This window comes from Hippocampus comes, unplaced genomic scaffold (assembly GCF_001891065.2).
Source record: "Hippocampus comes isolate QL1 unplaced genomic scaffold, H_comes_QL1_v1.1 scaffold138, whole genome shotgun sequence".
NCBI lineage: Eukaryota > Metazoa > Chordata > Actinopteri > Syngnathiformes > Syngnathidae > Hippocampus > Hippocampus comes.
In genome coordinates this window covers 279,569-294,643 of record NW_017806150.1, presented here as the reverse complement: position 1 = coordinate 294,643, position 15,075 = coordinate 279,569, and the positions used below count along the sequence as shown (strand labels likewise).

Below are 15,075 nucleotides of genomic sequence, written 5' to 3'. Positions count from 1 at the left end.
CCAATCCATTTTGGCAACTCGTCATAATTTCTGAGGCAAAACCTGGTTATTATTAAAATGGCTTCCGTGGCAGTCAGGTAATGCTCCATTTGAAATCATGTATTAAAAATAATACTTTCCAGTGACTCTTTGGGGGGGGGGGGCTCCGCCGCCGTCACCTGAACGTTCGCGGAGGGATCGAACAGCCGGAGAACCGAGGCAGGGAGACGGGGAGGGGAGGGAGAGAGCGCGGCGCAGGAGGAGTGCGCACGGGCGGACGGACAGTGTGCTGAGCAGCCATCGGCCCCGCTTCCTGGAGGATGTCTGCGACCACAGTGGACCACCAGCAGGTCTGTTTCGGTCCCGCTTTTAGGTTCGGTTGGTGGGAGGCAGGCTGGGAAAGTTTGCCGACAGCAGTTCAATCCTAGTGGGGATTGCCATATCAACAAAAAGCTACGATATGTGGTAGCTCTTTAGCCGCCCGGAAACGCAGGCAGGCCGACCCGAGGTTCACGCTGGCGCCGGCCGGTTGTAGTCGATCGGCGTTGTGGACGCCTCGGCGTTCGACATCCGCTTAATACGGAGAACCAAGCAGTCTGAAAGCTGCAGCTAGCCCATTGACATGTTCATCCACTGAAACGGCATCATATATGTGCTAATGCAGTCATTCCCAACCAGTGAGCCGGAAGAGGTCATCACGTGTGCCTCCAGAAGTCATCCAATTTCACTACTTTGGTCCGAAAATGGTTTATTCCTTGAAAACAAGATGCGACTGGTTCTATCTCTGCCAGCAACTTACATTGACAGGCAGAATGACGAAATTCTCTCCCACGAGATGGCAGACGTACGCAATGAACCTGCCTCTCACTTTTTGTGACATATTTGTTTGGTGGTGTGTCTTATTGGAAAGCGTGTCGTCACTGTTGTGTTAATGCAATCTTTTTCACCATTCCAGAGACCTAAAGGACAGGGAAATAAAGGTAACTGTAGAGGAACATTATGTTCCAAAACATGCATGCATTTTCCATCTTGCACCACCACACGGATATTACCAGAAATGAAATATTCATGTGTATTATGGTCTAACCCCGCTGTGATTTCACGTTGCGTTCTTTTCCAAGCAGTGCAAAACGGATCAATGCATCAAAAGGACGGAGTGAATGATGATGACTTTGAGCCTTACATAAGCAGCCAGACAAATCAGGTAATATGGGATTAATTAAATGGTTGCGGCCACGCGCCGCAAACTAGCTTCGAGCAACTGGTCAGCGTAAAACACAACCCGGTGCCATTAAAAAGTGACGCCATATTTGCAGAGATTGTCACTATGTAACATGGTGATTATGGCATCAAGATTTTTTTTTTTTAAATGTCAATCCTGTGCCATTGCTTGATCACGGTTGGGAAACGTAGCATTAACGGGTTGCGATGTCTTCACCATGCAGGGTAACAGCTACCCACCCATGTCTGATCCCTACATGCCCAGCTACTATGCGCCGTCGATCGGATTTCCGTACTCTCTGGGAGAGGCCGCCTGGTCCACAGCCGGAGACCCGCCCATGCCCTACCTGACCACCTACGGACAGATGAGCAATGGCGAGCCGCACTTCATCCCCGACGGCGTCTTTAGCCAGCCGGGTGCTCTGGGCAACACGCCTCCCTTTCTGGGCCAGCACGGTTTCAACTTCTTCCCCGGCAACGCTGACTTTTCCACTTGGGGCACCAGCGTGTCCCAGGGTCAGTCCACGCAGACTTCCGTCTACACTAACAGCTACGGCTACGCGCCCAGCTCGCTGGGCCGCGCCATCGCGGACGGACAGGCCGGCTTCAGGAGCGACGCGCAGCTCAGTAAGATGCCGGTGTTGAACAGCATCGAGCAGAGCATGGCGGGGCTCAAGCTGGGTACGGACATGGTCGCGGCCGTCACGAAAACGGTGGGCTCGCCCTTAGCGGTCACGGCGGGGATGAGCAGCGTGGCGGCCAATAACCTGCCGCCTTCCGTGAGCTCGTCGGCGGGTAAAACCGCCTCGTGGGCGGCCATCGCCCGGGGATGGTGGGCGCCGCCGTTCCTCCTCCGCCCATCAAGCACAACATGAACATTGGCACCTGGGATGATAAGGGTCCCCTGAACAAGCCGCCGCTCGCTCAGACGATGATGCCGACCCCGCCTCTGGTGCAGCAGCCTCTTCTCGCCCAGCCCCCGGCCTTACTGCAGAACCCTTTGCCCCATCAGCCTCAACACCAGCACCAGCCCTTCCACCTGCAGTCCCTCCAGTCCCCGCAACACCCTCAGTCCCTCCCGCCCGGCCCCCTGCACCTCTCCTCTCACCCGGGCCCCCCGCCGGCCCTCCATCAGCATCAACCCCAACAGCCCGGCCCGCCGCCCAACCGCTGGGTGGCGCCCAGGAACCGCGGCGACGGCTTCGGCGTCGGCGTTCCGATGAGCGCCTCGCTGTGCTCGGGCGAAGTGCACCCCGTGCTGGAGAAACTGCGCGCCCTCAACAACTACAACCCCAAAGACTTTGAGTGGAACTTGAAAAACGGACGGGTTTTCATTATTAAGAGCTATTCGGAAGATGACATCCACCGCTCCATCAAGTATTCCATCTGGTGCAGCACAGAACACGGCAACAAGCGTCTGGACGGGGCCTACCGCTCGCTGGGTGGCAAGGGGCCCCTGTACCTGCTGTTCAGCGTCAACGGCAGCGGGCACTTCTGCGGCGTGGCCGAGATGCGCTCGCCGGTGGACTACAACGCCTACGCCGGCGTCTGGTCTCAGGATAAGTGGAAGGGCAAGTTCGAGGTGAAATGGGCCTTCATCAAGGACGTGCCCAACAACCAGCTGCGACACATCCGGCTGGAGAACAATGACAACAAGCCGGTGACCAACTCCAGGGACACTCAGGAGGTGCCCCTGGAGAAGGCTAAGCAAGTGCTTAAAATTATCGCCACTTACAAGCATACCACCTCAATCTTTGATGACTTTGCACATTACGAGAAACGCCAGGAAGAAGAGGAGGCTTTGAGGAAGGTAAGGTCAACGCGGAGAGCAAGACGGTGGCTGTGAGACGCTCCCTAATCAGATTGACGGCAGCGAAAACGTTCTGGTTGGATTGGTTTAGTAATACGTTACACATTAGTTGCCATGACTACCACACGACTTCTTCTCCTTTCTTATGTGACTTCTCATACCCAGGAGTGACTTACCATATTTTCCGGACTATAAGTCGCTCCTTAGTATAAGTCGCACTAGCCATAAAATGCATAATAAAGAAGAAAAAAAACATACATAAGTCGCACTGGAGTATAAGTCACATTTTTTGGGTGGGGGGGGATTAATGCGATAAAATCCAATCCCAAGAACAGACATGTCATCTTGAAAGGCAAATAAAAATAAAAATGGAGAACAACAGGCTGAATAAGTATGTTACAAGCTAACGTTACATGACGCATAAACAACAAATGTGCCTGGTATGTTCACGTAACATATTAAGACTTATTCCGATAACTATTGCATAAAGAACACACGAACAAGTTTACCAAACCACCAGTGTCCCTCCAAATCACGAAATCCAATGAAATCTTCATCCTCGGTGTCTGTTTGAAACAAGTCCGTCAACTCTGGAGGTAGAAGATGTGGCGCTTCCTATTCTACGTCGCTTACGTCACTCATTGCCGGTTTATCAACACAGGCCTAGAGCGCCCTCTTGCGGTTTAGTGTGAAAATAACATGTGAAATGATATAATAATGTGTGAATAATTTCACACATAAATCGCACCCCCGGCCAAACTATGAAAAAAACTGCGATTTATAATCCCAAAAATACGGTATGTTTTTTTTTTCTTCACAATGCATTTTTTTGGGTGCAGTTTATACTCCGGAGTGATTTATAATCCGATAAACACGGTAAATATTTGTGTTGTTTTTAACCGTTATACTCAACCTATAAAAGCTGACATGAATGACGGGAGTGAAAGTTCTTTAGTCGACTCAGTTGTAATCAATTGAGTCTAATCACTGATGGCACTTCAATCCTCCGCTCTGGATGGGATGCCAAATGTTAAATATTCAATTTGATCAAATAACGATATCAAGAACACAGCAGGGCTGCAACGAATGATTATTTTAATTCATCGGCGAATCGGTGTCCAAAAAACATTTCCATCCCTTGGTTCAAAAAGAGGGTGTTGGTTTCAAATTGGGAGCGTAGAAAAATCAAAAAAAAAAAAAAAACGATTTGGTTACCGTTGACGTGTCCGGAAAAAAATAAACAAAAATGTCGATCGTTGTTTTCCAAAGTAAAAGAAAAGATTTGATTTGGATTTTAACAGATAATAACGAGGAGCCGTAGTCACCTCAACTTGGCTTTGCGTACTTGACACCCTGCATCGCTACCTGAAAAGTCGACTTATACCGGAAGACCGCAAATTCGACGGTTGACATCACCTTCCCATCCCTTTTGCGTGAATGCAAATCACAACAAAATACGGATACCTGATGATGTTTTTTTTTTTCTCCAGCTTGCCTTGTTTCCCTTTGTACCATTTTGACTTTCAGTCCCTTTTCGGAGTCGTTCAAAATAGGAACTATTTGTCTGTCTGACTGTCTCAGAGGGAGCACTTCCCCTGTCGTACGTACACGTGCTCTCTTTTCACTGAGTCACCGCCTGAAAAAAAATCAGCTGATCCACCTGCTCACTCTGGTCGAAGTGGAACTTCCCGACAAGTCATGCTAACTGCCGAGCGGCGTTTCAAAAAAAGAAAAAAAAAAGGCCTGACACTACCGACAGCCATCTTGTGAACGTGATGAGCTCCCTCCGACAGGGGAGGTCTACCCAAGGAGGGGGGGGCCTTGAAATAACCCGCATTCCCGGCATTCCCTGTTCGGAGACAAAGGCAGATGCAGGCCTTTGAACGCCAAGCTGGTGACAGTAGCCCGACTCGGTGGTGTATACATTCCCGTTTTTAGCTAAAGTCGGTGAAGTTTAAACACCCGCACAAGTCAAATACAACGGGATGGGAAACCTCACACCCCTATCCTGGCTTTGCGCCATCTCCGTTCAACACGAGCCTCTGTTGATATAACCCAAGAAGCCGTCTGATTGGCAGCTCGATGTCCACGCGGGGCCGTTCGCACAGAGCAGTCATAATCGGGCGGAAAATCCCCCGGCTTTAAAATAGGCAATGTGAAAAGGGGGCGTCAGTAACAACGGAACACGGCGCTCGATATGTTACAACACCCGTCTTATAACGTCCATATGGTCACTAGTACGTTGATACAATCGTAAAAACGAGCGCATGCCGCTGTCCCCATAATAGAGACATTGTGTATATTAATAGTTATGATGCCCAGAGGTATGAGCGTGGAGGTCAGCCCACAAAAGGTTTCATTCAGCAGCCGCGTCCGTTTAAAAGCGTCACCGCAGCAACCGTTCAACACTGATTATGTTGAAAAATGGACATATCTTCATAATTATGAAAATAATGAGAGTGAAACCTTGAGTCAAGCCAAGAATTGGAGAAAGCGGATTAGCTATGTAGTCATTAAAAGATATTCGCGTACAAACCTCAGGTTGCTGGAATAGATCTCACAAGGGTCGGGTGACAACGAGGATCTCTAAAGTGGCCACACCGCGCGAAGCCCCCTGTTCACACGCTGGCTGTCAAGTCAGACTTAAAAAAAATACATATTCTCCCATCCAGCCCCCTTTGTTGTCCCGCCTTTCTCTGCATGACAAGCTGATACGCACAGCAGACGACGAGGCGCTCTAAAGTGGCCACATCAGCCCAAAATCCAGTCCATATAATCATACCCCAATATTTGGTGTAGTCCTTTTCCGAATCATATGACCTGAAGAGTTTTTGTTGGATTTCCTAGTACATTCTGACATTTTCTTGCAAAAAGCTCATCGATTAAAACTTTGAAAACAAAAAAATGAAAATAACTCAAAAATCTGCAAAAACATTTTTAAAATTAGCATTAAAATTAGCATAAAAAAAAACACATGAAGCCATCTCTGAATGAAATTTGCGATTTACCAGTGTAATCAATCTAATCAAATTATTATTTTCTTGGGGGGGGGGGGGGGTCAAAATCTGAATTGTACCGCTGCATTTGCTTTAGCGGATCAAAACAAGCCCGCAGTTGTTTGTTGTGTCGGCACCTCCCAATGACGTCTCGTCTCTTTCTCTCGTTGGCAGGAACGCAGTCGAAATAAACAGTAACCTCCAGGCCAACGAGACATCCTCACACTAAAATGACGTAGGACCTTCAAAACAACGATAAAATTAAGAGTTGCTTTACCACGAGGACGACGACGACGACCAACCGATCACGCCAACACTCGACGTGTGGATTTCAAAGCCACCTGCTTTGGAAGCACTTTCATCCCCTCACCGTTTCAAATTTTGTTTGCAACTAACTTGACTAATCAGCGTAGTCGCCATGTTGTTTTTCATTTTGATTTGTAAATCATTTGAGCCCTCTCTCGTTTTGGGATCAGTTATTCGGGTGAGTTAATTGGGGGAAACCGCAATCACGCCAATCGGAGGCCATATTAACCCGCATACCGAAAGAATGTGACGGACGGGCTCATCTTTTGTTTTTTTTTTTTCCTTCTTCTGTTGTGATTCTTAAGTGCTTTCTGTCTGAGGAGAATGTGGCCGACTCACTAGCGACAATAAAGAAACGAGCTGTGTTTAGCGAAAAAAAAAAAAAAATCCCCCAAGAAATTGTGTTCGTCTTCATTTGGAGCAAGTCGAATGAGTTGACAAGGATGCTACACCAGAGGGTTTATAAAACATCACCTTGATGACTTCCCGCTCGGATTCACTAGCAATTAGTTTTTGTTTAGTCAAATCGGAAGCCGCTAAAGACAACAAGAAGCGACAGCTGCTGCCATTATCCGCCTCGGCTACTTAAGCTTTTATGAATCATTTTTAATTAGTGAAAATGATGTTAGCACAATTCAAATGTAGTCTTAATGACACACGCACGCACACCACAAAGCTTCCATTTAATGTCAAATGAAAAGACCATTGTGCTAACAAACTGCCCAAAAGTATTAATAAATAAAATGGTTATGAGCAGAAATTAAGTTTTATTAAAAATGGAGCAGGGGGAGTATATTATGCCAGTGTTTGTTTTTTTTAATTTTTACAAAAGGGGTTTTATTCTTCAGCAATACCCAATCGCATCATGTAACATACACGTGAAAATATTGTAGATTTATTGACATTAATATACAATGTACACAATTCAGTATATTTTTTATTTTTATTGTAAAAATTGGTCCAGCATATTGTTTTTGGAAATCTAATTGCATCAAACATTTGATGCCATTTAATGTTTTAAAAAAAAAATCTAATTTAAAAATGGCCAACTTTTTTTGTTTAAACAAGCTAATTGCATCCAAATGTATTTCAGATTTCTGGTGTACTGTTTTTTTTCTCATATATTTATACGCTTGATTGAATTTGTAAGTCGGTCCAAATCGTTTATTTTTAACAAACAAAACCAAACTATAATAGAAGCAAAAAAAATATATCAACACCTTGACCGACATCTTTTTACTGCACAGGTGTGACGCACCAAGATGCTGATTAGACACGATGATTACACAGGTGTGCCTTTGGCTGCACACAGTAAAAGTCTAATCAAAAACATGCAGTTCAACTGTACTGAATATGTATATTCTGTTTGACATATGAATTCTACACACTTTTTGCATATATATGAAAAATACTGCAACATTATTTAAAAAAAAATTAATGACACCCAAATCAATACAATTTAATGCACGCGATTTAAATAGTGTAATTTTCTTATTGTGTTTTCTTTTTGAAGTGGGTCTAACATTTTATGGTTCTTATCAACGACATCCATCCATCCATTTTCTACCGCTTATCCGGGGTTGGGTCGTGAAATCCAATTGCTAAAAAAAAAAAAAAAAAAATGAATCTACGTAATTTCTTATACTGTTTACCGTAATGTAGTTTAATACTGTAACATTTGGCGGTAATTCCAAGCAACAAAGCCCTTTGTGTCCACTAGAGGGCGCCATCCGTCAGCTTTGATGTTCCTGCTCCCAATTGCCCCAGTGGTCCAACGAAAAGCCTCGCCAATAACCAGCAAAGCCCTCCAACTCCCCCAGAGCCAATTAAACCAGGACGAGAAGCACTTGTTGTGCCTCCGCAGTTTTTTTTTTTTTTGAAGATGGCAGCTCTACGAATGCCAGCTCGCCAAATCTGTGCAGCGAGCGCGGGAGGAGTGCGAAAATGTCCCATTATGTGTGTCTGGGAGGCGGGATTGAGGGGGGGACTTGTTAACTTGTGCATCGACCAGGTTTTCTGAGGGGGAAAAAAATAACACTCTTGCCGCTTTTCGCTTTTGTCTGCGAACACCACAGGCACATTCGAGCAGGGGGGTACTTGCTGTTTATTCGGCCAAGAGTCACGCAGAGATGTGTATAAGAAGCAAATTAATTAGAGACCTCTTGTGGGATGTTGTTTTTTTTTTCTTTCCCAATTAAGTGAATTAGACAGTAAAACGCAGCCTTAAGCTTTTTTGGAAAAAAACATATTTCGAAAATCAATTGCAAATCTGGAAAGCCCTCGTCAGGTCTTTGAATTTGAGTTGATGGCAGATGTCTATTGGCTAAATAGGTCGTACCAATAATGATGTCACAAGTTGCTACTTAAAAAAAAAGAAAGAAAGAAAGGTTGAGTGGCGGTTTCCCAATCCTGAGGTTGCCGGTTTGATCCTTGCCCATTGTGGCCATGTTGATGTGCCCTTGAGCAAGACACTGACCCCCACAGCCCCCTGCACCCCAATTGCTCCTGATGCCGCGTCATCAGTCGGTGAATGAGCTAACAGTGGAATTTGCTTTCAGTACCCGAGGTAGAAAAGCAATAACAATGATATTAAGAAGAAGAGTGAAAGCCAACACAAGGTTAACGATAATGACTTGGCACTGCCTGCGGTTTCAAGGCGCTAAATTAGGAAGTAAAAACCAGACAAAATAATCAGTAGGCTTTTTATTTTGCGCTCCGGGAGAAAGAGCGAGGAAGGCAAGAAAAAGTGGGCTTTTGATTGACACCTCGCCGCAGTTTGTGAGGCTGTCTGTTGCTATGGTTACCCCATTACAAGCGCCCGAGAGAGAGATGAAGCGCAGCCTTCTTCACCGTGCCACACGCGCACACTGGAAAGATCGTTTGTCGGCTAATATTTGCGTTAAATCTGTCAAATCAAAGTGTTGGATTATGATTTTCATCAGGAATATATCCCACGCGCGAAGCTTTTCTTTACACAAAAGAAGCGTTCGTTTTACACAGCTAATTTGATCGAGCGCACGCCGTAGCATTTCAACAACATTGTAAAGCACTTCGAAGCGGCGTTAAGGTTTAGAGACATCGTAAAAACGCATCCCGTTTAACTTTTTTTTTGTGTGCCTACTCAGTTTCATTGTGTAAAAAAAACAAACAAAAACACAATTACGTTTTTTTTGTTTTGTTTGTCTGTTGTTGTACAATGACATGTACTCCACAAACATGGTTGACATACGGCCTGTGTGCAGCGACACACTGAAAAAAATTCATTCAGACACTCAACAAATACGAATTAAAAAAATGTAAAAAAGTGCTACAGCAACACATACCACAAATATGGCCGCCGTTTGGAGCCCGTGCAGTGTCACACACTGAAGAAAATTGTCGCGAAACACTACAAATACAAAAATCTCATTGACACTCTTGGGAAAAAGTCACACAGCAATATACCCCACAACCATGGTCAACATACTCGAATTATTCAACGTCGCATCAAATTTAAAAAATCTCAGCCGGCAACATACTCCACAAATATGGCCGACATACTTAAAAAGTCGCGTGGCAAGCAATACATTCCACAAACATCGCCGACTTGTACGCATCGTCGCACACATGCTTTGGGCACACACACACACACACACACACACACACACACACACACACACACAAAAATGTTTTACATGCGTTGCATAGTGTCACACACTCCACAAAGATGGCCGACATAGCGACGCGTTCCGTCAGAAAACAATCGCAGCCTCCACAAAGATGGCCGATATAAGCAGTCTATTCAGTGACACGATTAAAATAAGTCACACGGCAACTTACTCCACTAAAATGGCCGACATACATTCATTGCGCGGTGACGCACGACAGGAAAACTCCCATGTAGCTGCTCTGCGCCAAAATGGCCGACATAGAGGCATGGCAGTGTTTCACAAGACAAATAAAGTCCCGTTTTCCAAAAATACCGCTACGACGGCCGGTATTCCGGTTGTGCTGTGTTGTCAACGCACTCCACAAAGATGGCCGACTTATAGGACGTGTTGATGTATTTTGCGGTGTTGTTTCAAAGCAGTCATGCTAGTTTGTGACCATTGTCTTGCTTCGGCCATTTCTTTTAAATCGAACACACACACACACACACACACACACACACACACACACACACACACACACACACACACACACACACACACACACACACACACACGCAGACTTTTGGCATTTGGTTCTGAATAGAAGCGCGAATGACCTTCTGCGTGAATCGCTGGCCTTTTTCCTCCCCCCGGCAAACTTCACACTGCGCTCAAGTGGAATAAAGCGTCACATTGATTTTCTTTAGCTTATTTTCTCTATAGCGTCTGCAGCCGCGCAATCCATACGTGCTGAACCGGTGCGAGGGCTTTTAACGTTGACCCCCGCAGAATGCTGCAACTCCAACATACCGTACTTGGAGCGTGTTGAATGCATTGCGTGTTGGCGTGAGACGTGTTCAAGGCCTCATGGTGGGAAAATGTCTCCTGGCAACCGAGACAAGGAATTAAAGTCATGCATGGAGCATATATATACGGTCCGCCCGGTTCTTATCAAGAGGTTTGGTGCATGAATGAATCCGATTTTCATGAAATTATGATTACAAAATAAAAATAATGGTAGAATCATAATTTTTTAAAAATGATTATAAAATTCGACACTAACAATGCACAAATTAAAATACCAAGAATACATCAAAAAGTAAAAGGAAAATATTACATTAAAATTCACAGGTAAAAGATTAAAAGTAGGAAAAATTAGAAACTGAAAATAAACATAGTATTGTATTATTATTATTACAAAATAAAATATGTACAATGAGAATGCAAAAAATATGAAAAATATATAAATTGTAAAATGATCAACAATGTTATAACAAATGATAAAATACAATCCAAAAATAATAAACACTATTGTTATTATTGCTATTTTTATTATGATAAAAACAGTCAAATATTTTTTAAAAATGTCTAATATAATTATAATTATAAATAGTACACTAAAAATAAAACAAAAAAAATCTATGTAATTTAAAATACATTAATAAAAATAAAATGAAAAATAGGAAAATGAATGTAAATAAAATGATTCAAAAAGTTATCAGTCTATAAATGATACAATACACAATTAAGTTAAAAAATGGAAATAAAAGCAGATTGAAATACACTGTTAAAAGTAATACTAATAGCAATTAATACTAAAAATTACTATCAATTGAATATATTTTAAAAAGTGATTACAACTTAAAATAAATATATTGTACAATAAAAATACTAGAATTACGAATACTAAAAACACAAAAGAACAGCGACAATAAATATGAAGAGACAAATTACGAAATAATCTAAATACAACAATGATATCTGTCAATGGCGAAATGTATTTCTATCAATTCTGTTGTCGAATGTTGCATGAATGTGAAATGATTCATGCAAGTGGCCACTAGATGGCGATAATGTTCCAAAGCTGCCAGGCAGCTCTTGTTCTGCTACTTTTGTTGACACGTTTCAGGCGTCCTACCTTAAACAGTTTGTTGTCATTTTCGACAATACGTACAAATATATTTTTTATAGCTAATTTGCTGTTTCGTAAATAAAAAAAAAAACACAATCTCCCCTGCTTTTGGGGTTTTTTCATTAAGCTTTTTTTTTTTTTTTAATACGGGTGTTTTTCAGCCCCCCCCCCCCCCAAAAAAAAATTCTGACAAAAAAAATTCTGACAAAATGACACATGACGAACATGCCGGAAAGTGCTACTGCTGAGACAACACACTGCAGGCCTTTGCGTGCATGACTGCTTAAAAAAAACCAAAACAAAACCACGGCTGTCTTAAGTCGGCAAGTCAGCAAATGGCCTGGTCTTTCTTTTGTAGCAGTGCTATTGATCTCAGCGCACCACCTCCTCCTGCTTGCTATTCTTCATGTGCACTGTATACATACATAGCTCAAGATTCACTGCACACCTCGCCTTCCTGAGCCCGACGCCTCGTTTTCTGTCTTTATTCTCAGACACACACACACACACACACACACACACACACACACACACACACACACACACACACGCACATACGTGCACATGCGCCATGTCAAAATAACAATTAGGTCTGACAAGAGGCCAATGACAGCCTCTTGTCAGAAAAAAAAAAGATGGGTCCAAGCTAAACGCCATCAAATTATCTGTAATGTCAATAAAGCTACAAATGAATAACATCATGTTAAAACATGTTTTTAATTGCAATATGAGTCATATTGCCAGTGTACTGTGGCATCAATTAATCATGTGGTCTTTGAACATAATCCTTGTGCTGCCGTTGAATGGAAAAACATTGACGCCTCAGGATATTTTGGACAATTTTGAAAGACAAGCTAATTTAGTTGTTAGTGAAAATATCTAGAAATAAAGTTAATATCTGCCCAAGGTGGCCCTTTCAGTGTTTTTGTTTTTTGGGCATTTTTAAAAAAAAACACTATTATCTTAAAAATACATATTTTACATTTTTGAATAGTTTTTCATTCTTTATGATACACGAGGCACATTAAAGGAACATATTTTAGGTTCCAACATAATCATGCCTTCGCCTCAGCGAGCGCAATCTGTGTATGTATTTCAGACAAATACAATATCTACCAATCAGAAGGTGACATATTTATACGACGACAGTTGTAAAATATCTATCTACAAAGAATCATTTTGAAAACAGAGCAAAGGACGAACACGGGATGGAAAAACGAGACCAAGATTGTTGAAAAAAAGAGATGCAGGGTCCATGTGTGTGTGTGTGTGTGTGTGTGTGTGTGTGTGTGTGTGTGTGTGTGCGCGCGCGCGTTAACCCTCGCGTGATGCTAACCTTCAGTCTTGCCATCAAGGTCAAGAAACGAGGGATGCTCAAGCGACCCGGGCGGCTAATGAAATTGTCCCACGACAGGAATGTAGGCCAACATACGACGCTATCATCAAACAACCTACAGCGGGCCCGATAGCTCTCCCTTTATTAATTTTCAAGCTGCGTGCCACACGACACGGCTATAATTAGCCAGGTATCTCCCGCCTGGAGAGTGGGAGGGGAAGACAGGAGACGGGCGGCTTCCTCGTCTCACACATTGTGCGGGCAATTAAAGAGCTTGTACGGATGTGTTAAAAAAAAAAGTGACAGGAAACACTTGTACGAGTAAGGCAAAGGGGTAGTAGCGGACTGGCGTCAAAATAGTACATTGAAGTGATTTCTCTCCGCTGAGAGATGGAACATCTTCGGATGGTAAAGAGCAGCTAAGTTTTTGAAAACAAAATCATCTGGAAGCCAAATATATTTTTGAGGATGAGGTAGGATGAATTTGAAGTGATGGTGTTTTGGAAGGTTTTGAGATTTATGCTTTCAAACGAGGGCCCAACTGATTCTTCACCCGTTCGCCTGGAACCTGATAACACGAAAGCCGTCCACTGTAGTAACCGCTATGCCCGAAAGGGTTAATCAAGCGTGGTTTTGCCCCCTCCCGTTTTCGATATGCGGGGTGCAAAAGCAATCAAGGGTCAGCTCGATCTGAAAAGTGGAACAATTCGATTCAGTTCGATGATGATTCGACTGGATATGGTGGGGCTCAGCCCAAGAGGGTCGGATGCAATGACGTCATCAGTTTTGTCAACGTATCTCGATCTGTTTTGAAGTGGAGCGATTCAAATTTGGTTTGATGTCACTTGTGTCTTTGAAATGATAAAATGATATTCTGATTCATATTGTTGGTTTTCTTTGGGTTTTTTTTTTTGTTTCTGGTCAAAGTTTCGTAAAACAATCACATTTTCTTCCTGTAATTCCCATCTTCAATATGAATGGAATTTTTTATTTTTATTTTTTATCAAAACCTTTAAGGGACGAGAAAATAAAGAATTATATATTCTTTTTATGAATCAGCCGATTAATCGGTCATCAGAATTTAGTTCGCCCATATATTTTCATCGATGCACTGGTGTCTTTTAAATCAAAAAATGATTTTCTGATTCATATAGTTTTTTTTTTTGGTTGTTTTTTGGGGGCTGATTTTTCGCTCTTCTGTCAAGTTAAATATCACCGGACAAAATTTCGTAAAACAATCACATGTTCTTCCTGTAATTCCCCGTCTTCAATATACATTGAATTAAAAAAAAAAAATTAAAGCGTTAAGGGACTAGAAAATAAATTATATATATTAATATGATTAATCAGCCGATTAATCGGTTGTCGGGATTTTGTTCGACCAGATATTGTAATGTGGCCTAAATGCACGCACGCACGCACACGCACACATTTAGTGTGTCAAATTTCCTTTTTCCTGAACACGGCGTGAAGTCACGTGTCGATTCTGTGGATCTTAAAGCGACAGCGGGGGTCCCTTAACCCTTTGAGGGACAGCGGTTACTCCAGTGGACAGCTTCTCAGATGATCAGGTTACGGATTATCATTATTGGTGCACGAAAGGGTTAAACTATAACCGCGAGTGGCCGGTGGGCGCTAAACGCCGCGTGTTGACCCCTGCTGGCTAATGACAAAATAGCAAGCTGTGTGCTCCTCGACGGTTTGCCCGATCGGTGTCACACTTGCAATTTAAAGATCGCTTAGTCCGAAATCATGTCGGCAATTACATCGGAAGACCCGAGGTTATCCCTTAATCAACGGCGCAAACGTTCCCCCGCCCTCCAAGACGGCCAATCAGAGGAGAGCAGACGGTCGGCAGCCGCAGTGTTTACGCTGCCGGTGGTGGC

At 43.4% G+C, this 15,075-nt stretch overlaps 1 protein-coding gene across 1 annotated transcript; it reads left to right on the top strand.

The window, feature by feature from the left end:
* Positions 1–122: 122 nt before the first annotated feature.
* ythdf3 (YTH N6-methyladenosine RNA binding protein F3) lies at positions 123–6,705 on the top strand. The gene is given in 6 exon segments (XM_019894924.1): positions 123–329; positions 935–959; positions 1,104–1,183; positions 1,425–2,022; positions 2,025–3,010; positions 6,181–6,705. Coding segments are annotated over 6 exon segments (1,743 nt in total). The 5' UTR covers positions 123–299; the 3' UTR covers positions 6,205–6,705.
* The last annotated feature ends 8,370 nt before the right edge of the window (positions 6,706–15,075 follow it).